The 21,909-nt window shown below is 49.2% G+C and overlaps 1 protein-coding gene across 1 annotated transcript in view; it reads right to left on the reverse strand.

Annotated features, from left to right (window-relative positions):
- Positions 1–631: 631 nt before the first annotated feature.
- LOC147646928 (serine/threonine-protein kinase pim-1-like) overlaps positions 632–21,909 on the reverse strand; it is a 32,600-nt gene continuing 11,322 nt past the window's right edge. The window contains exons 2-10 of the mRNA XM_086872728.1: positions 8,273–8,446; positions 8,115–8,165; positions 7,544–7,910; positions 6,754–6,930; positions 6,366–6,519; positions 5,963–6,128; positions 5,463–5,622; positions 5,192–5,282; positions 632–4,753 (exon numbers count right to left, since the gene is read on the reverse strand). Of these exons, the coding sequence (XP_086728854.1) occupies positions 6,413–6,519; positions 6,754–6,930; positions 7,544–7,910; positions 8,115–8,165; positions 8,273–8,446 (876 nt within the window). The 3' untranslated portion in view covers positions 632–4,753; positions 5,192–5,282; positions 5,463–5,622; positions 5,963–6,128; positions 6,366–6,412. The remainder of the gene's footprint in view (positions 4,754–5,191; positions 5,283–5,462; positions 5,623–5,962; positions 6,129–6,365; positions 6,520–6,753; positions 6,931–7,543; positions 7,911–8,114; positions 8,166–8,272; positions 8,447–21,909) is intronic.

Below are 21,909 nucleotides of genomic sequence, written 5' to 3' on the forward strand. Positions count from 1 at the left end.
AGCAGTCTTAATCAGTGTGTTTTTCACAGGAACAGACAAAGCATTCTGCATCATAGTATCAACAAACCCTATAAAAACAGCCAATTTCACCCCTTCCTCCTTTATTCCATGTATACAATTCACAAAGTTTGCCACTGACATTTGGGTTTTTGCCAGTTCTTTTTTGTGGGGTATTTAGTGTTATAGTGAGCAGCCAAAGCTCACAAATTGGTATTTTCAGCATTATTTCACATTATTGAGTTTTGGTTATATACATAAATATATATTATTGTGTTGTTATTGTTATTGTTATTATGTTACTTGCACAAACAAACCTGAACTCAAGACTAAAACATTTTTCTGTACCTTCATGTGGGAGCATTCCAAAAAACAACTGTTCCTTCTGTTGGTGCTGTTAAGAAAATCTATCCCTGTCTTCCCAAACCCACAAGTTCTTTTCCTTTTTCCATATGCAATGTTTGGATGCATCTTTAGACATCCTGCGGTTCAGCCTCTTTTAACCGACTGCCCCACTGCTCGCACGGTGCTCCCACCTCAGCCCCACTCCAGAGCCAGTGAACTCTGGGGAGGGCTTCCCTTCTGGGAATTTCAGATGGGACAGATTCCTTACATTTACATATAAAAAGTGATATTTTGTTGTGATCTGGCCAGACTTTGCCAGTTTTGTTTCACCAGTGGGCAGGGTCAGCACCAAAGGCACCAACACCACCTGAAGGAATCAGTGTCACTTACTGCAGCTCCAAGCAGCAAAGGATCACAAAAGGAGCAGCTCAGCAATGCACCCAATCATCACTGCCAAAGATTGCCTGCAGGCATTAACAAAGATCCAGTTCCCCTCAGACTTTGCCATCCCCAGATCCACCCATCAGCTGGGGAAGCTGTCACAGCCAAGGACTGGAGAGCCACTCCCGGACACTGGGAAATCCTGCAGGTGCCTCCAGCCACAGGTGAGGCTCAACCTCCGCTGTGAGAGAGGGCCCAGCTTTGACAGTGCTGAATAAACAAACTGACAGCACTTCTGCTGTGGGAACATCTGGTTTCATCCTCCTCTTGCGTCCCTACCAAAGCCTGGCCAGGCCTCAAGGAGGAACCAAGGGAGTTGACTCTGTCCATACACCCCAAACAAGGCCAGATGTCGGATTGAATGGCCTTGTCTGGCTTCTAAACACAGAAAGGTCAATCCATGTTTCATTGATGAGTGGATCCATCTATCACAGTGCTAATGACCATGCATATTTCAGTAATGAGCAGACAGACAGATAACCTCTGGTTGGAAGGTTCATCCAGAGGTCACCTTTGGCTCAGGGCCTGTTGTTCAGGCCTCACTCAGGGCCTGTTGTTCAGACCTTGGCACTTCAGGGACGAGGTTTAGTGCTGGGTTTGACACTGCTGGGTGACTGGCTGGACTGGATGAGCTCAGAGCCCTTTTCCAGCAAAATAGATTCTATAATTGCAGGATTCTATCTGCTGCATTCAGCTAGGTCCATTACTTAGCAGCGTTACTTTGGCCCAGAAGCCCCCCTCCTGCTCAGCTCTTGTGGCCTGAGGTTTCAGCTCCTTCAGCTCCTGGTGCTGAGCTGCTCACGCTGAACGAGATGACTCAGAGAGAAGAATACAGTTCATCCAATTCCTTCTGGGACACAGAGAGGGGAGGTGTGAAAACAGGAGCATTGTTTGGTGTGGCGTCTTCTCTGCCCTTCACACCTTTCAGGGTTTTGAACCAGCCAAGAGCTTCCTCCAGGAGTTCAATGAAGCAGCTGTTCCTGCTCCCAGGTCTGGCTCTTCCCAGTCTCTGACCTTGACTGCTTTTGTCCCTCTTGCTGTGCCCTCTGCTCCCCCAGGGCTCGGTGGCTGCTGCCCAGGACTGTGGGACTGGCACAGATCAAGGGATCGAGCCCCTCCTTTCTGTGCCCTTGGAGCTGCCAGGTCACAGCAGCCTTTTCCATCTGGAAGCTCCACATGGAGAGGGAGTCCCCAGCTCTGTTCCTGGTGCAACATGCAGGAGCCCAGGGCTGCCATCTCAAGTACCTGCTGGCACTGAGGGCTCCCAGGTGCCTCAGGCTGCTGTGACAGCGCTGCACAGGGAGGGAAGCATGGCAGAGGCTGCACTGAAAATCAGCTCCATGTGCTGCTGTTGGTACTGCTGCGGGTGCTGGCACTGCTGGTGCTGGTGGTGGTGGTGCTGCTGCTGCTGGTGCAGGTGCTGGTGGTGGTGCTGCTGGTCCTGCTGGTGCTGCCACTTATGCTGCTGGTGGTGCTGGTGGTGGTGCTGCTGATGCTATGGCTGGTGCTGCTGGTGCTGATCCTGCCCCTGGTGCTACTGCTGGTGCTGCTGGTGCTGGTGCTGCTGCTGGTACTGGTGCAGGTGCTGGTGATGCTGCTGCTGGCAATGCTGCTGCAGCTGCTGCTGCTGGTGGTGCTGGTGGTGGTGCTGCTGGTCCTGCTGCTGGTGCTGCTGGCACTGCTGGTGCTGCTGTTACTGGTGCTGGTGCTGGTGCTGGTGCTGGTCCTGCTTCTGGTGCTGGTGCTGCTGCTGCTCGTGCTGGTGGTGGTGCTGGTGGTGATGCTGGTGCTGGTGGTGGTGCTGCTGGCACTGCTGGTCCTGCTGCTGGTGCTGCTTCTGGTGCTGCTGGCACTACTGGTGCTGCTTGTGCTGGTGTTGGTGCTGGTGACGATGGTGCTACTGGTGCTGCTGCCTCTGCTGCTGCTGGTACTGCTGGTGCTGCCACTGATGCTGCTGATGGTGCTGCTGGTGCTGCTTCTTCTGGTGCTGCTGCTGCTGGTGCTTGTCCAGCCCCTGGTGCTGCTGCTGATGCTATGGCTGGTGCTGCTGCTGGTGCTGCTGGTGCTGAACCTGCCCCTATGGCTGGTGCTACTGCTGGTGCTGGCGGTGCTGGTGCTGCTGCTGCTCGCACTGGTGGCAGTGCTGCTGCTGGTTCTGCTGCTGCTGCTGGTGCTGCTGGTGCTGGTGCTGCCACTGATGCTGCTGGTGGTGATGCTGGTGCTGCAGGTGCTGCTGCTGCTGCTGCTGCTGCTGCTGTGCTGGTGATGCTGGTGCTGCTGGTGCTGGTGCTGGTGCTGCTGCTGGTGCTGGTGGTGCTGGTACTGCTGGTTCTGGTGCTGCTGGTGCTGGTGCTGCTGGCACTGCTGGTTCTGGTGCTGCTGGTGCTGGTGCTGGTGCTGCTGGTGCTGGTGCTGGTGCTGGCACTGCTGGTGCAGCCACTGATGTTGCTGGTGCTGGTGCTGGTGCTGGTGCTGCTGCTGCTGCTGCTGATCTGCTGATCCTGCCCCTGGTGCTACTGCTGGTGCTGGCGGTTCTGTTGCTGCTGTTGCTGCTGCTGGTGCTGCTGCTAGCACTGCTGGTGCTGGTGGTGGTGGTGCTGCTGCTGGTGCTGCTGGTACTGGTGCTGCTGGTGCTGCTGCTGGCACTGCTGCTGGTGCTGCTGGCACTACTGGTACTGCTGCTGGTGCTGCTGCTGTTGCTGCTGCTGGTGGTGCTGCTGGTGCTGCTGGCGCTGCCGCTGGTGATGCTGGTGCTGCTGGTGCTGATCTTGCCCCTGGTGCTACTGCTGGTGCTGGTGGTGCTGCTGGTGGTGCTGGTTCTGGAGCTGCTGGCACTGGTGGTGGTGGTGGTGCTGGTGCTGCTGGCACTGCTGCTGATGCTGCTGCTGGTGGTCGTGGTGCTGCTGCTGGTACTGGTGCTGGTGCTGCTCGTGCTGCTGGTAGTGCTGCTGCTGGCACTGCTGGTGAAGCTAGTGCTGGTCCTGTCCCTGGTGCTGCTGGTTCTGCTGGTACTGCTGGTGCTGTTGCTGCTGCTGCTGATGCTGGTAGTGCTGCTGCTGCTGATGCTACTGCTGCTGGTGCTGCTGCTGCTGGTGCTGCTGCTGGTGATGCTGGTGCTGCTGCTGCTGGTACTGCTGGCACTGCTGGTGCTGTTGGTGCTGGTGCTGCTGGTCCTGCTGGTCCTGCTGCTGCTGCTTCAGCTGCTGGTCCTGCTGCTGCTGGTGCTGCTTTTGGTGCTGGTGCTGGTGCTGGTGCTGCTGCTGTTGGTGCTGCTGGAGCTGGTTCTGCTGGTGCTGCTGGTGCTGCTGCTGGTGCTGATCCTGCCCCTGGTGCTGCTGGTGCTGGTGCTGCTGGAGCTCGTGCTGCTGCTGGTGCTGCTGCTGGCGCTGCTGGTGAAGCTGCTGCTGGTGGTGCTGCTGCTGGTGGTGGTGCTGGTGGTGCTGCTTCTGCGATCATATTTCCAGCACTGCCCCACACTGAGGGATCAGATCCAGGCACTGCTGCTGCTCCCTCAGGACCAGCCCCACTTTGGTTGTTGCTGTCAGTGCCAGCACAAGCCGTGGCTGGAGCAGCAGGTGCTGACAGTGCCCCAAGGCCCGGGGCTGGAGGGGTCCCTGGGCTGGGGCTGGGAGGGAGCTGCCCCTTGTTCTCCCTCTGCCTCACGCAGAGCTGGGCCAGGCACAAGTGGGGCAGCAGAGCCAACAGGGAGCCTGCGAGTCTCTTCCAGCCGTGCCTGCTCAGAGTTTGACCTTGGAGCTTCAGGTGGGCAAAGGCAGCTGCTCTGCTCCCTCTGTGTGTGCCCGTGTTCAGCAGTGCTGCTCCATCAGTCTGTGCCCAGCAACGGGGAAAAGCCTCAGCCCTGCAGGGCCAGGAGCTGCCGGGCTCTGCCTGAGCAGCTCAGCCAGCGGGAAGGGAGCTGCTCCACACAGGAACCAGGAGTAAAGGACACTTCTTTTTCATAGCATGATTTCTGTTTTAAGGGGAAAAATGCGGAAAAATAAAAGAAAAAACTTCTATTAAATGTGAAAGATAAAAACAGAACCCAAGCGTACAGTGAAAAATCTTCTCTAACTTTGAATTAAGGTGTAATTGATCTTTTGAAACATAAAACTCAGTTATTTACTTTGTAAATGTGCTGATGGCATGATGCATATTACTGGCCTCAGGAACCTTTTTGAAAAGGTTTGTGGGGTTTGATTCCAATATTGTTATTTTAAATTGTGATGAAATTGGAGTGAAGCAAGAAGAAAGTGCTTTGTGCCTTGCCAGCTCCAAGCAGCACTGGGAATCTAAACTCTGTCAAACCCCAAATCCTTTAGAAGATGCCCTTCCTTCTCACCCTGTGAATGAGCCGCACATTCCTTTTTAAACATTCAGGGGTTTCTTAAAGATGCAAAGTCCCACTTACAGCTTTTTGCTCTGGTTTGGAAGTGCAGAGGGGCGATTCTTCATCCATCAGCTCCAGACTGCACTGCCTCAGGAACACAGCAGTGGCACTTCTAGAGGAGGAAGAAAGTGCAATTGCACAATTGCAGCCAAAAAGAAAGGAAGAGTGGGACATAGAAAACATCCTGTGCAGATGCAGGCATTCAGCTGGGACTGTGGAGAGTTTGGGTTCTTGCCAATTGGATGTGTGTCCCTAAGTGCAATCTCTTGGCCTGCAGGAGAGTCTCACTCACCTGCAAAAGCAGAAAGCTCAGGCGGTGTGCTGAGAACGGGCTCGTGTGATGCAAAGCTGTCAGAGCAATGGGAGGGCAGGGTGAGCCCAGCTGTGCCTGGGGCTGAGCCCAGCAGAGCCCTGGCAGAGCCCAGAGCAGCCTCAGCATCCGCAGAGCCCGGCTGCAAGGAGAGAAACCAGAAACCGCCCGTCAGCTGAAGGCTCCTGTCCCCTTGTCCCAGCCACCCGCGGTGCCCAGGCCATGCTGGCCGTGCTCAGAGCTGGGCCCAAAGCTGCCCATCACTGCTGCCTTTGGGAGCAGAGCAGGAGGGCAGGCCATGTGCCCAGCCTGCAGCCAGCCACGGCAGACCCAGCACCTCAGCAGCTGTCCAGAGACAAAAAGCAGCTTGGCAGCCAACTGAAGAATTGCTTGCATCCACCCCAGCCAAGGGGGGAACCTTTGGTGCCTGGCCAGGCTGTGCCATGCCCAGATCTGGGAGCATCCCCTGGCTGTGGACTCACCTGCAAATTGGGCGTGGACCAAGTCTTTGAAGACATGCCAGAATTGAAATCCATCATCTTCAGCTGGCCAGCTGGAGGAAGAGATTGCCATCCTTGAGGTTGTCCTTGGTGTCTCCAGCAGCAGCCCCAGCTGGTAACAGCTTCTCCAGGGGCTCCTTCTCCTTGCCTAGGGGCCAGACCAGGCTGTCAGTGCTCTGCCCAGGGTCCCAGCCATCAGTGAAGCAGACAAGCAAAAGCAGGGGGAATGGTGGCCACCAGTGCTTGCCACACCAGGTGTCCAGCTCAGCTCCAGCCCAAGAGCTGTGTGTTCCCTTCTGATGACCCCTGCTCAGAGCTACAGGCACGACAAAAACAGCCTGGTTTGCTTTGCCACCGATTGCCAAGAAATGTGTGGAGCTGTTACCTGCCAGGCCCCTGGATCCAACTGTGCATGTGGATCTTTCCCATCTCCTAGGGCAGATGAACAGCCTGCATCCAAGGATCTTGGAAAAGGTCTTCTAAGGATGGCCTGTCCGAGGGTTGCATGGACAAACACCTCTTAATAATATCTTGGCATTCTGAAGAGAGAAACCAGGAATCACCAGTCAGTTGGAGAAGTTGCTGCCCCCTTCCAGTGCCCAGGCCATGCTGGGTGTACCCAGAGCTGGGCCTCAACTTCCCCATGGATTCCCTGTTTGCAGGAGAGCAGGACATGTGCCACCTCCTCAGCAGCTGCCAGAGCAGGATGCTCATGAGCCCACAGCTGTCTCCCAAGCCCAGTGTTCCCCCTGTGCCCAGAGATGAGGATTCACCTTGGGAGAGCCGTCGTGGGAACAAGATCCGCCCCCAGATGATCTGCTGGCCCCTCATGAATGGGTGCTTCCCTATGACCAGCTGGTAGAGCAGGAGGCCCAGGGACCAGATTGTTGCTGCCTGGCCATGGTAGCGTTGCTGGTGGATCCACTCTGGTGGGCTGTAGGACAGGGTTCCTGTGGAACACAGATGGAGCTCATCAGGGGGATGCTGCTGCTCCCAGAGCCTGGCCCCAGCATCCCTGGGCATGTGGGGGCTGCCCCAGCGGCACACGGGGTGACCCACTGCCCTCTTGCCAGCACCTGGCACTTGGCTACAAACCCAGGGCTGGAAAATAAGCACCTGTGGCTGGAAGAGGGCAGCATAAGCACAGGGGAGGCCCAACCATGACAAGCAAATAAAAACCTACCCCATGGTAGAGAAAACACACTCTCCTCCCTGCCTGCATGGCCTCCAAAACATTGTTAATAGGCCAAGGCAAACGTGGGGAGCAGAGGAGTTCAAGCCCTTCCTCGCTGACTCACTAAACTCTCTGGGGCATGGGGTCAGACCCCCGCCCTCTGCTACCCCCATGGGGGTTTTTGTCAGGCTGGCTGTCCCAGCCCCAGCCCAGGGCACAGTGGGTGCTGAAGGCTCTTGGCAGGGCTGGCAGCTGGCCCCCCTCACACCCCCATCCAAATCAATTTGCCTCAAGCATTGATCTCATCCTGGCAGCACCACGAGGAATCCCCGGTGCCACAGCCAGGCTGGGCCATGAGACGGCCAGGAGCATCCCCTGCGAGGGCTCACCTGCAAACTGGGTGTAGGCTGTGTCTTGCAGGAAGGCGCCACAGCCAAAGTCGATCAATTTCAGCTGCCCAGTGGCCAGGTCGAGCAGGATGTTCTCCGGTTTTATGTCCCTGTGCAGGACCCCGCAGCTGCTGCAGTGCTGCACGGCCTCCAGCACCTGGCGAAAGAGCCCCCGCGCCTCCTCCTCTGGCAGGAACCTCCGCTCCGCCAGCAAATGCGAGAGGTCCTGGCACCGCTGTGGACGCTCCAACACTAACACGAAGCTGTCGGGGAGCTCAAGCCACTCCAGCAGCTGAATGACTGCAGCACAGCCAGAGGACACCCTGTCCAGCAGCACGATCTCCATGGGAGCACGGGTGCCGTCGGGCTGCGGGAGGAGCACGGTGCTGTCAGTGGGGCTGAGGCCGTGCCAGGGCCCTGGGACCCCTCAGCCAGCCCGGGATGCTCTGCACACCTCGCTCACCCCACGCCCGCTCTCCCCGCAGGGCTCTCGGCGGCTCCCACCCCGCCGGGCCCCGGCTCATCCCTGCCCGGCACGCCCCGGCTTCTGCCGCTGGCCCCGCACACTCACCAGCTCGCCCCAGAGCCGGACGCGATCCCGCGGCACACATTTGATGGCCACCTGCGAGCAAGGAGCAGCAGAGCCTTGAGCTCGCTGCCCGCCCCGCCGCGCCCCCGCCATCTCCTCCGCCCCCTCCTCCTCCTCCTCCTCCTCTGCCCACCGCTCACCGGGGCGCCGTCCGAGAGTCGCGTGGCCGCGAAGACGCTGCCGAAGCCGCCGCGCCCCAGCAGCGGGCCCAGCTCGTAGCGCTGCTGCAGGGCCTCCTGCGCCTTCCCTGGGGGCGAGTCGCGGCCATCAGCGCTCGGCCCGGGGACAGGAACGTCCCCCGAGCGCTCCCCGAGCTCCCCGGGCCGGGCATCCGCAGGCGTTCCCTCATTGGAACGCGGCAGCGGCGGCTCGGGGCCAGCGGCCGCGCTGCTGAGCGGCGGAGCTCGGGCCGGGGAAGCCGCAGCGGAGGCGGCGGCAGCGGCCGCGCCGCCTGTGTCCTCCGCGGGCACCGGGAGGAGCCGGGGCCGGGGGCAGGGCCGGGGTCGGGACCGGAGCTGGGGTCGGGACCGGAGCCTGCGTCGGGGCCGGGGCCGGGATCGGGCAAGGCGGAGCCAAAGGGCAGCGATTCCGCCCCAGCCCCAGGCAATGATGCCCGCCCAGCAGCGCCAGCGCCAGCACAGCCAGAGCCCAGCGGAGGCGAGACCACGGCGGGACGGCCGGGGCCGGGGCCGGGGCCGGGGCCGGGGCCGGGGCCGGGGCCGGGGCAACCCCGCCTGGGCCCGTGGGCGGGTCCGGGGGCGGGCCGGGGGCATGGCCCGGGCGGGTACGGGGAGAGGGAACGTGGAAGAGGGGGGGACGCAGGAAAAGGGAGACCCACAGAGAATGTGGGACAGTGGGAAAGGGAGAGGAGAGACAGAAAAGTGATAAATTGGCTGCTTTCGCTGCTTTCACTGCTGCTGCTGCCGCCGCTGCTGCTGCTGCCGCTGCTGCCGCCGCTGCAACTGAAGCACCGGGACCGTTTGTCCCCGTGTCCGTTTGTCCGTTGCCCGCTCGGCCCCGGCCCGAGCCCCGCACTCCCCGGGCAGCCCCTGAGCCTGGCCAAACACGGGAACTTTGCCGTGTTGAGCCAAGAGCCAGAGTCTTGACTCCTGCACAGGGGCACAGGAATGCCCTTGGCTGCTGCTGTGCCTTGTCCCTGCTGAGGGTCAGGCACCGTCTGAGCACATTCCCTGAATGCAGAATTTGTACCCGACCCAAGCGCTGCACTTGTGTCTCCAGCATTGCTTTCCAAGGAAAACAGGGCAAGGCAAACTGGGTATAGCTCATGGTATTTTACAGTGTCTAAAACTTGCCAAGTCTCAGATCTTAGAGGTGAGATCCATTTGGAATGAATGGGATGGAGAAAGTGCAAGATGGAAAAGGGGAACATAAAAATAAATAGAGAAAAATAGAGAAAAACATATTGGTTGTTTCTTTTGATTTGATTTTCATTTCATAAGAAAGTTGTTTCAATTTTCCCAGAATCTTCTCCACAGTCACGTCTGTTCTTTCCAAAAACCTGTCCTGGAGAACAAGGCGCAGCTCCTGTCACAAGATGTGCCCCCAGCTGCAGCTTCTCTTGGCTTCCCACACTGTGACTGCAGCACAACTCTTGCAGCAAAGCAAGACAAATATTTGAAGCACTTGACAACTTGTTCTTTCTTTTCCTTGTGGACAGGGGAGTTGTGCCATTGGTAAGGTTTTCACTGTTACTCTTCTAGCCAAAGAAAACATGATGAGGTACCAGGAATTGTTAGGGTATACAAGCCTGGCTGAATGTGGAGAAAGAATCTCCAGGGTGTGCAGCCAGAAGTGGAGAGCTAATCATTCCAAATGCCCCATGGACATCTTGAAAGTGATCTGGAACATGAAGATGGGCTGACAGAGAGAGTTTGTTTCTGTGTTCAGTTTAGATGATTCTACATCTCTTACACTGGGAGAAATCAAGAGCACAATCAGTTGATGATAAGCATCAGAACATGATAAGCTGGACCTCTCTGGATGACAGAAAGAATGTGAAAAGGAGAAATGTAGGGAATGACTTGGTGAACTTTGTATATAAGAAGGTACATTTTTTCCTAATAATTTCCAGTTCATTCCCTTTGTTTTATCCTTTTAAAAAGGCCAATTGCATCTCAGATTCCCCATGAAATGAGAACCCTGAGCTTGTGGGACTGCCTGAAAGGTGTCCTGTTCCTTTTTCTTCAGCTGCTCAATAGAAACAGTGAAGCGAGTTGGGGAGTTCTGTTTTTTCTTTCTCCTGGTCGTATTTTTCATTTTATTTGCCACTGTAAAGGCAATTTCTGTGATGGCCTCTGTCAGTTGATTCTATTTCAGCAGCAGCAGCAGCAACAGGGCTGTGTTTGAGCACTGCAAATGTGACCTGTGTGGCTTTAATTCTCTTTGATTTTGTGCTCAGGGCCTTGGGAGCATTTGGAGATCTACTACTCATGAGGCCTTTTTAACAAGCAGTCCGAGTTCCCTGTCAGAAAAGCACAGTGGGTCGCACTGATTGAAAGAGGCAATTGCAGCTGTACTGCTAAAATTCAAGTGGCAAGCAGAAGAGGGGCAAGAGCAGCCAGGATCTCCAATTGCCAAGGCCAAGGCACCAACAGCCTCCTGCTGTCACCTCAGGGTGAGTAAAACAGTGCTGAAAACAGCGCTGGAACCCGATAATTTCTTCCTCTGAGGGCTGGCTGAGGGCAGCAGAGGCGGGCCTGAGGAATCAGGGCTGTTTGTGGGGGATTGTTGCTGTAGTCCAGAATTGCCCTGGCAAAAGGCCTGGGAAGCCGAGGCAGGAGCAGGTGGGAAGGGCCGGCGCTGCTGCTGCTCGTGGCCGGGAGCCCCGGCCGGGCCGGGCCGGCGCCCGCTGCGCTGCGGCTGCTGCTGCTGCCAGAGCCGGGCGGGACTCGGGGACAGGGAATGGACACGGGGGGACAGCAAAGGCCTTGGGGGCTGCAGGGATGTTGGCACTGGGGCCATCGCCAGCACAGAGCTTCAGCCCGCAATGAACCCCGAGGGAAACGCTGGGGAAAGGCTCCATTCAGCCTTTGTTTACTCGTCGCTATGAAGGGACAGAAATAAAAGGAGAAAGAGCAGGGCCCGACCCCTTCTCCTTTGGGAGGAGCCCCGCGCCTGGAGCTGAGAGGGGCCGTGAGGAAAAATGAGGGGCCATGAAGGGCTTTGAGAGGCCATGAGGGACCTTGAGAGGCCATGAGAGGTTTTATGGGGCCATGAGAGGTTCTGTGGGGCAATGAGGGGCTGTGAGGGGCCATGAGGAGCCTCAGCCCTGGCAGGAGGGGGTCCCACCACGTCCCCAGGGCAGGGCCGCCGTGAGGGGCCGCGAGCGCAGACGTGGCAGCAGAGCGGGCTTGGGGCACCTCTGGGAGGGGATGAGACCCTTCCCCAGCTCCAAACCACACCAAACCCAGCATTAACAGGATTTTCCGTCTTTAGAATCCACTGGCAACTTGGAGTTGAGTGTCCAGTTTAATTCTGGTGGGAAAAACAAGGGAATTTTCCCAGTGTGTGACATCCAGCATTTGTTATTTATGTCTAAGATTTAAAAGTCTTGACAATGAAAAGTAACACTAAAAAATAATAATAACAACAACAAGACCAAGAAATAAAGCCCCGAATCCCAACAGTCAGCTGAGAAACATGTTTTTGTTTGTAGTAATAGAGTAGTACTAAAGAAATAAATGAAAGGGATTTAATTTGTAATTCAGACAAAAGATGTTTCATCTTTTTCCAAGGTTCTGGTCCCCTTCCTCCAGGGTCATTTCCTTTACTCACCCACTTTCTAATAGCTAGAAGGGAGTTAAGGCCATTGGAAAAGACAACAGCTCCTGTTTCCAAGATTAGCAGCCACCACTCCAGAGACCCTGAATTGCCCCCAGGCACGTGTGTGCACTTGAAGGGTGAGCGGGTTTTGGAGACAGAGATCTCAAACTCCTTCTAAGGCTGTGAGAAACCCACAAGTGGCAAAGTATCATTGTGGGTCAGCTCCTGCTGAAATTCCATTCCCCCACACCCTCCAAATGGGCAGGCAGGGCTGGGCTCTGGCAGGGCTCAGTTTTGAGTGCCTTGTGCTCCCTGGCATGGAAGTGATCCTATGAACTCTGGCATTGATGGACTGTGGTATGGCTGCTGAAAGAGGAGGGGGAATCTCAGGAGACAGGAACGTCTCTTGTTCTCCCTTCTCCCTGCAGAACCCCCTCTCCAAAGAGAAATGCCTGTGCCGGGTTTCCATGAGACCCCTTCCCTCAGGCCAGTGTCTGAGCCACTGTGTGGTCTGCAGGAGCCAAAGCCAGGGGAGTCCCAATATCAGTCACCCCACGGTCCCAACACAGCAGGAGAAAGCACTGCTTGCAGTGGGGCTGCTGATCTGTGACCTGTCCTGGTTCCATCCACCCCACTCCTCTCAGCCACAGGCACCAGAAGGATCCCAGGAAAGCCACAGTGCTGTACCAGATGCCAGGAGCACTCCCTGCTGTGGCCTCAGGGATGCTGGGTGACCTCGTCAATGAGGATCTCTAGCTGGTGATGGAATGTACAGTTACAGCAGAGAACGTTGCTTGTTTCTAGAACTAGAACAAAGATCCCAGATGGAACAAGCCTTGCTGGTTATAGTCAGAAGCATCAGTGACCAAAAGTTGTATTTCCTTTGGTTTGGTCACTTCTTTGTTCGTTCTCAGTGTTCAGGCTGGGCTGTGGGGTGTCCTCATTTGCTGCATTTTCTGAGCTCCTCTTGGATCCTTTGAGCAATAGGTTGTGCCCTCTGAGGATCCTTTGTGCTCCTTGGTGACCCAGGAGAACCTTGCAAACAATTTTTGGGGGAGCTGCTGCTGTGATGTCACAGGAACGTTGCCGTGTCCTTGTGGTGTTCCCGTTGCTGTGGGGCACAGAGGCCTCAGTGTCAGAGCGGCTCTGGGCACCTGCTCATTGTCTGAGGATCGTCCTGCCCGAGGCATTCTCAGCAGCCAGCCCAGCCCCTGATGGGTGTCCTTCTGTCCTTGCAGGGGGACAGAGAGTCTGCAGACATGTGCAGCACAGCCAAAATGATCCAGCAAGTGGTTGTTGCAGTTTTGCACTCTGGACTCTGTGGCTTCTTATGGGTATTTTTTAACCCACTGGGCCCTGAAGTTGAGGATTTCCCCAGGTGCACCATATGTGCCTTTGGGATTGCTGTGGGCTTTCTGTTCATCCTTTGGAACGGAGGTGATTTTGAATGAAAATTGCCATTAAGATGCCATTTATTTGGGAGAGCTCCTGCCAACAACTTCTTAAAAACGGAGTTGTTTGTAGCCAGCAGGGTGTGCACAGCATTGGAATGGAGCCTTGGGGGGTTCTGTTCCCCAAGAGGAGAGTCTGTGGCAGCGGACCCTGGCGCTCCCTCTGTTTGCTCACCCAGCCAAAAACTGGACACAGCCTTATATTTTGTGCTGTTCTCTTGCTTGCTGTGTGATTCAAAAGGACTATGACTCCAGGAGGGAAGTTGTGAAAGTAAAATGCTCTCTCTTGGCATTGACTTGTTGTGTGGGATTTGCCAGCAGAGGCAGCTTTTTCTCCTAACAGCATCTGGTTCAGGTGAAGGTCCCCTCACACATGGACACTGGGAAGCTCCTTCTTCAGTGGGCAGGAAAAAAACCTTTGGTGTTCAGAGATCCCAGCTGTTCCCTTTCAACACCAGTATGAGTCCAGTAAGTTCCAGTATGATCCTTGTCACATGGCAGCACTCCCAGGATGGTCCCATTTGCCTCGGACTAGATCAACCCAGTCAGTCCCAGTATGATGCCTTTGGCTCCCAGCATGCTCCCAGTTGCTCCCAGTCACCCCCAGTATGGGGGATGATGTGCATGGTATGTTCCCAGTCATTCTCAGATACTCCCCGTATGAGTCCAGTCACTCCCAGTATGATCCAAAACTGGATTGCTGGGAGGCTTCATGGAATCCTGGAGACCATTGTGACACTCTAGGGCCCCCTGGAACCGTGGTGACACCAGCTTGGCTGGGAGTGTTGATGTGCTGCAGGGTAGAAGGGCTCTGCACAGGCAGCTGGACAGGCTGGATCCAGGGCCCAAACCCAACAAGGTGAGGTTTAACAAGTCCAAGTGTCGGGTCGTGCACTTTGGCCCCAACAACCCCTGCAGTGCTACAGGCTGGGGACAGAGTGGCTGGACAGCAGCCAGGCAGAAAGGGAGCTGGGACACTGATGGACAGCAGGCTGGGCATGAGCCAGCAGTGTGCCCAGGTGGCCAAGAAGGCCAATGGCTCCTGGCCTGGATCAGGAACAGTGTGGCCAGCAGGAGCAGGGCAGGGATTCCTCCCCTCTACTCTGCACTGGTTGGGCAGCACCTCGAGTGCTGTGTCCAGTTCTGGGCCCCCAATTTATTTAGGAAGGTCATGGATGGGCTGGAGCGTGTCCAGAGAAGGGCAACAAGGCTGGTGAGGGGTCTGGAGCACACAAGTCCTGTAAGTGATAGTAAAAGGTCTCAAAATGTTAGAAAATTTGGGGACTTATAAAGTTAGTTAGGTTTGGAAAGGCCTTGGAAAAGTTGGCCCTGGGAAATGTTAGGCCTTGTACTTGCTAAAAATCAGGTCAAAATTGCACCTGTGTAATCAGTAGATGATCATGATACAATTGTTAGATGTGATTAGCTGTAATTATTGTTTAAAGAACGTGAGGAACAATGTTAGGGGGCTGGGGTGGATCAGGAGAAATCCATGCTTGGGTAAAAACAATGCATACAATAGAACAATGTAAGTTTAATAATTAATATGTGAGTTATATAATGCTAGACTATGAAAATATGTTCAACCCAAAACCAAGATGAGAGAGATTTGGGTATGTGTACCCCTGACACCATGATCTCTTCATAAAGCACCCACATATAATCATTTGTGGTTATGTGTGTTCCTGAACGCTAACAATTTAATCAGATTTTACTGGAATTTTCGGAGATATTTGTGGAATTTTGTGTAATAATTGTGGAATTCTGTGGGATGTTTCTGGAATTTTGTGGGATTTTTGTGGAATTTTGTGGGATACTGAGGAGACTTGAAAAATTCTGAGGGATTTTTCTTCGATTTTGTGGAAATCCGTAAAGATTTTGTGGGATGGTTTTGGAAAATGGTAGGGTTTTGAGAAGATTTTGAGATTTTGTTGGGATGTTTGTGGAATTTTGTGGGATTTTTCTGGAATTTTCTGGGATGTTCCTGGAATTTTGAGGAATTTTGACTAGACTTGAAGAATTTTGAAATATTTTTCTTAGATTGTATGGAAATTTCTGGAGATTTTGTGGGATGTTACTGGAATTTGGTGGAGTTTTGTGAAAACGTAAAGAATTTTGTAGGAGGTTTCTGGAATGTGCAGTTTTTTTGAAATGTTGTGGAATGTTCTGGAATTTGGTGAGATTTTGAGAAGACTTGAAAAATTTTGAGGGATTTTTCTAGGATGTGTGGAAATTTCTAAAGTTTTTGTGGGAAGTTTCTGGAATTTGATGGGGTTTTGAGAAGATTTAAGGAGTTTGTTGGGATGTTCATGGAATTTTGTGGGATTTTTCTAGAATTTTAAAGGACTTTGAAGAGACATGAAGAATTTTGAGGTATTTTTCTTAGATTGTGTGGTAATTTGTAAAGATTTAGTGGGATATTTCTGGAATTCGGTGGGGTTTTGAGAAGACTTAGGGAGTTTGTTGGGATGTTTGTGGAATTTTGTGGGATTTTTCTGGAATTTGGTGGAGTGTTTGTGGAATTTTGTGGAAATTGGTAAAGTTTTTGTGGGATGTTCCTGGAATTTGGTAGGGTTTTGAGAAGATTTAGGGAGTTTGTTGGGATGTTTGTGGAGATTTTGTGGGATGTTTCTGGAATTTGGTGGAGTTTTGTGAAAATGTAAAGAATTTAATGGGAGGTTTCTGGAATGTTGTGCGATTTCTTTGAAATGTCGTGGAATGTTCTGGAATTTGGTGAGATTTTGAGAAGGCTTGAAGAATTTTGAGTGTTTTTCTAGGATATGTGGAAATTGGTAAAGATTTTGTGGGGTGTTTCTGGAATTTGAGAAAGTTTTGCAAAAATGTAAAGGATTTTGTGGGAGGTTTCTGGAATTGGGTAGGGTTTTGAATTTGTGGAATTCCGTGGAATGTTTTTGGGATTTGGTGGGATTTTTGAGGGATTTTGCAAGATGTTTCTGGAATTTGGTAGGGTTGTGAAAAGATTTTTCTGGAATTTTGTGCGATGTGTGTGGAATTTTGTTGAAATTGGAAGAGTTTTTGTTGGATGTTTCTGGAATTAGGAAGGGTTTTGAAAAGATTTAGGGAATTGTGTCGGATGTTTGTGGAATTTCGAAAGACTTTGAGGAGACATGAAGAATTTTGAGGTATTTTGCTTATATTGTGCGGAAATTTGTGGAGATTTTGTAAGATGTTTCTGGAATTTGGTGGAGTTTTGTGAAAATGTAAAGAATTTTGTGGGAGATTTCTGGAATGTTGTGCGATTTCTTTGAAATGTTGTGGAATGTTCTGGAATTTGGTGAGATTTTGAGAAGGCTTGAAGAATTTTGAGGGTTTTTCTAGGATATGTGGAAATTTGTAAAGATTTTGTGGGGAGTTTCTGGAATTTCGTAGGGTTTTGAGAAGACATGAAGAATTTTGAGGTATTTTTCTTAGATTGTGTGGTAATTTGTAAAGATTTTGTGGGATATTTCTGGAATTTGGTGGGGGTTTGATAAGACTTAGGGCGTTTGTGAGGATATTTGTGGAATTTTGTGGGATTTTTCTGGAATTTTGTGGAATGTTTGTGGAATTTTGTGGAAATTGGAAAAGTTTTTGTGGGATGTTTCTGGAATTTGGTAGGGTTTTGAGAAGATTTATGGAGTTTGTTGGGATGTTTGTGGAATTTTGTGGGATGTTTGTGGAATTTTGTGGAAATTTTTGTAGATTTGGTGTGATGTTTCTGGAATTTGGAAGGTTTTGAGAAGATTTAGGGAGTTGGTTGGGATGTTTGTGGAATTTTAAAGGACTTTGAGGAGACATGAAGCATTTTGAGGGTTTTTTTTAGATTTTGTGGAAATTTGTCAAGTTTTTGTGGGTTATTTCTGGAATTTGGTAGGGTTTTGAGAAGATTTTTCTGGAATTTTGTGCAATTTTCGTAGAATTTTGTGGAAATTTTTGGAGATTGTTGTGGGATGTTTCTGGAATTTGGTAGGGTTTTGAGAAGATTTATGGAGTTGGTTGGGATGTTTTTGGAATTCCATGGAATGTTTTTGGAATTCGGTGGGATTTTTGAGGGATTTTGCAGGATATTTCTGGAATTTGGTAGGGTTTTGAGAAAATTTTTCTGGAATTTTGCGGGATGTTTGTGGAATTTTGTGGAAATTGGAAGAGATTTTGTGGGATGTTTCTGGAATTTGGTAGGGTTTTGAAAAGATTTTTCTGGAATTTTATGGGATGTTTGTGGAATTTTGTGGGATGTTTGTGGAATTTCGGAAGACTTTGAGGAGACATGAAGAATTTTGAGGTATTTTTCTTAGATTGTGTGGAAATTTGTGGAGATTTTGTGGGATGTTTCTGGAATTTGATGGAGTTTTGCGAAAATGTAAAGAAATTTGTGGGAGGTTTCTGGAATGTTGTGCAATTTTTTTGAAATGTTGTGGAATGTTCTGGAATTTGGTGAGATTTTGATAAGACTTGAAGAATTTTGAGGGAATTTTCTAGGATGTGTGGAAATTTGTTAAGATTTTGTGGGGTGTTTCTGGAATTTGAGAAAGTTTTCCAAAAATGTAAAAGATTTTGTGGGAGGTTTCTGGAATTTGGTAGCGTTTTGAGAAGACTTAGGGAGTTTGTTGGGATGTTTGTGGAATTTTTTGGGATGTTTGTGGAATTTTGTGGGATTTTGACTAGACTTGAAGAATTTTGAAAGATTTTTTTTAGATCGCTTGCAAATTGGAGGAGATTTTGTGGGATGTTTCTGGAATTTGGTAGACTGAAGAGATGTGAAGCATTTTGAGGTATTTTTCTTAGCTTTGTGTAAAATGGAGGAGTTTTTGTGCGAAGTTTCTGGAATTTGGTAGGGTTTTGTGAAAATGTAAAGAATTTTGTGTGAGGTTTCTGGAAGGTTGTGCGATTTTTTTGGAATGTTGCGGAATGTTCTGGAATTTGGTAAGATTTTAAAGAGACTTGAAGAATTTTGAGGGATTTTTCTATGGTGTGTGGAAATTTTTAAGGTTTTTGACTTTGAGGAGACATGAAGCATTTTGAAGTATTTTTCTTAAATTGAGTGGAAATTTTTGGAGATTTTGTGGGATGTTTCTGGAATTTGAAAGACTTTGAGGAGACATGAAGAATTTTGAGGGTTTTTTTTAGATTGTGTGGAAATTTGTCAAGATTTTGTGGGATATTTCTGGAATTTGGTAGGGTTTTGAGAAGACTTGGGGAGTTTGTTGGGATGTTTGTGGAATTGTGTGGGATGTTTGTGGAATTTGTAAGACTTTGAGGAGACATGAAGAATTTTGAGGTATTTTTCTTAGATTGTGTGGAAATTGGAAAAGTTTTTGTGGGATGTTCCTGGAATTTGGTAGGGTTTTGAGAAGATTTAGGGAATTGTGTGCGTTGTTTGTGGAATTTCGAAAGACTTTGAGGAGACATGGAGAATTTTTAGGTATTTTTCTTAGATTGTGTGGAAATTTGTGGAGATTTTGTTGGATGTTTCTGGAATTTGATGGAGTTTTGCGAAAATGTAAAGAATTTTGTGGGAGGTTTCTGGAATGTTGTGTGATTTCTTTGAAATGTTGTGGAATGTTCTGGAATTTGGTAGGGCTTTGAGAAGGTTTAAGGAGTTTGTTGGGATGTTTGTGGAATTGTGTGGGATGTTTGTGGAATTTCGAAAGACTTTGAGGAGACATGAAGAATTTTGAGGTATTTTTCTTAGATTGTGTGGAAATTTGTGGAGATTTTGTGGGATGTTTCTGGAATTTGGTAGCGTTTTGAGAAGACTTAGGGAGTTTGTTGGGATGTTTGTGGAATTTTTTGGGATGTTTGTGGAATTTTGTGGGATTTTGACTAGACTTGAAGAATTTTGAAAGATTTTTTTTAGATCGCTTGCAAATTGGAGGAGATTTTGTGGGATGTTTCTGGAATTTGGTAGACTGAAGAGACGTGAAGCATTTTGAGGTATTTTTCTTAGCTTTGTGTAAAATGGAGGAGTTTTTGTGCGAAGTTTCTGGAATTTGGTAGGGTTTTGTGAAAATGTAAAGAATTTTGTGTGAGGTTTCTGGAAGGTTGTGCGATTTTTTTGGAATGTTGCGGAATGTTCTGGAATTTGGTAAGATTTTAAAGAGACTTGAAGAATTTTGAGGGATTTTTCTATGGTGTGTGGAAATTTTTAAGGTTTTTGACTTTGAGGAGACATGAAGCATTTTGAAGTATTTTTCTTAAATTGAGTGGAAATTTTTGGAGATTTTGTGGGATGTTTCTGGAATTTGAAAGACTTTGAGGAGACATGAAGAATTTTGAGGGTTTTTTTTAGATTGTGTGGAAATTTGTCAAGATTTTGTGGGATATTTCTGGAATTTGGTAGGGTTTTGAGAAGACTTGGGGAGTTTGTTGGGATGTTTGTGGAATTTTGTGGGATGTTTGTGGAATTTGTAAGACTTTGAGGAGACATGAAGAATTTTGAGGTATTTTTCTTAGATTGTGTGGAAATTGGAAAAGTTTTTGTGCAAAGTTTCTGGAATTTGGTAGGGTTTTGAGAAGATTTAGGGAGTTTGATGGGATGTATGTGGAATTTTGTGTGATTTTTCTGGAATTTGGTTGGATGTTTTTGGAATTTTTTGGGATTTTGACTAGACTTGAATAATTTTGAAAGGGTTTTCTTAGATTGTGTGCAAATGTTTGGAGATTTTGTTGGATGTTTCTGGAATTTGAAAGACTTTGAGGAGACATGGAGAATTTTAAGGTTTTTTTTTAGATTGTGTGGAAATTTGTCAAGATTTTGTGGGATATTTCTGGAATTTGGTAGGGTTTTGAGAAGATTTAGGGAATTGTGTGCGTTGTTTGTGGAATTTCGAAAGACTTTGTGGAGACATGGAGAATTTTTAGGTATTTTTCTTAGATTGTGTGGAAATTTGTGGAGATTTTGGGGGATGTTTCTGGAATTTGGTGGGGTTTTGAGAAGATTTTTCTAGAATTTTGTGAGATGTTTCTGGAATTTGGTCAGGCTTTGAGAAGGTTTAAGGAGTTTGTTGGGATGTTTGTGGAGTTGTGTGGGATGTTTGTGGAATTTCAAAAGACTTTGAGGAGACATGAAGAATTTTGAGGTATTTTTCTTAGATTGTGTGGAAATTTGTGGAGATTTTGTGGGATGTTTCTGGAATTTGGTAGCGTTTTGAGAAGACTTAGGGAGTTTGTTGGGATGTTTGTGGAATTTTTTGGGATGTTTGTGGAATTTTGTGGGATTTTGACTAGACTTGAAGAATTTTGAAAGATTTTTTTTAGATCGCTTGCAAATTGGAGGAGATTTTGTGGGATGTTTCTGGAATTTGGTAGACTGAAGAGATGTGAAGCATTTTGAGGTATTTTTCTTAGCTTTGTGTAAAATGGAGGAGTTTTTGTGCGAAGTTTCTGGAATTTGGTAGGGTTTTGTGAAAATGTAAAGAATTTTGTGTGAGGTTTCTGGAAGGTTGTGCGATTTTTTTGGAATGTTGCGGAATGTTCTGGAATTTGGTAAGATTTTAAAGAGACTTGAAGAATTTTGAGGGATTTTTCTATGGTGTGTGGAAATTTTTAAGGTTTTTGACTTTGAGGAGACATGAAGCATTTTGAAGTATTTTTCTTAAATTGAGTGGAAATTTTTGGAGATTTTGTGGGATGTTTCTGGAATTTGAAAGACTTTGAGGAGACATGAAGAATTTTGAGGGTTTTTTTTAGATTGTGTGGAAATTTGTCAAGATTTTGTGGGATATTTCTGGAATTTGGTAGGGTTTTGAGAAGACTTGGGGAGTTTGTTGGGATGTTTGTGGAATTGTGTGGGATGTTTGTGGAATTTGTAAGACTTTGAGGAGACATGAAGAATTTTGAGGTATTTTTCTTAGATTGTGTGCAAAATGGAGGAGGTTTTGTGCAAAGTTTCTGGAATTTGGTAGGGTTTTGAGAAGATTTAGGGAGTTTGATGGGATGTATGTGGAATTTTGTGTGATTTTTCTGGAATTTGGTTGGATGTTTTTGGAATTTTGTGGGATTTTGACTAGACTTGAATAATTTTGAAAGGGTTTTCTTAGATTGTGTGCAAATGTTTGGAGATTTTGTTGGATGTTTCTGGAATTTGAAAGACTTTGAGGAGACCTGGAGAATTTTGAGGTTTTTTTTTTAGATTGTGTGGAAATTTGTCAAGATTTTGTGGGATATTTCTGGAATTTGGTAGGGTTTTGAGAAGATTTAGGGAATTGTGTGCGTTGTTTGTGGAATTTCGAAAGACTTTGTGGAGACATGGAGAATTTTTAGGTATTTTTCTTAGATTGTGTGGAAATTTGTGGAGATTTTGTGGGATGTTTCTGGAATTTGGTGGGGTTTTGAGAAGATTTTTCTAGAATTTTGTGAGATGTTTCTGGAATTTGGTCGGGCTTTGAGAAGGTTTAAGGAGTTTGTTGGGATGTTTGTGGAATTGTGTGGGATGTTTGTGGAATTTCAAAAGACTTTGAGGGGACATGAAGAATTTTGAGGTATTTTTCTTAGATTGTGTGGAAATTTGTGGAGATTTTGTGGGATGTTTCTGGAATTTGGTA

Source organism: Cyanistes caeruleus, unplaced genomic scaffold (genome assembly GCF_971803275.1).
Source record: "Cyanistes caeruleus unplaced genomic scaffold, bCyaCae1.hap1.1 HAP1_SCAFFOLD_76, whole genome shotgun sequence".
NCBI lineage: Eukaryota > Metazoa > Chordata > Aves > Passeriformes > Paridae > Cyanistes > Cyanistes caeruleus.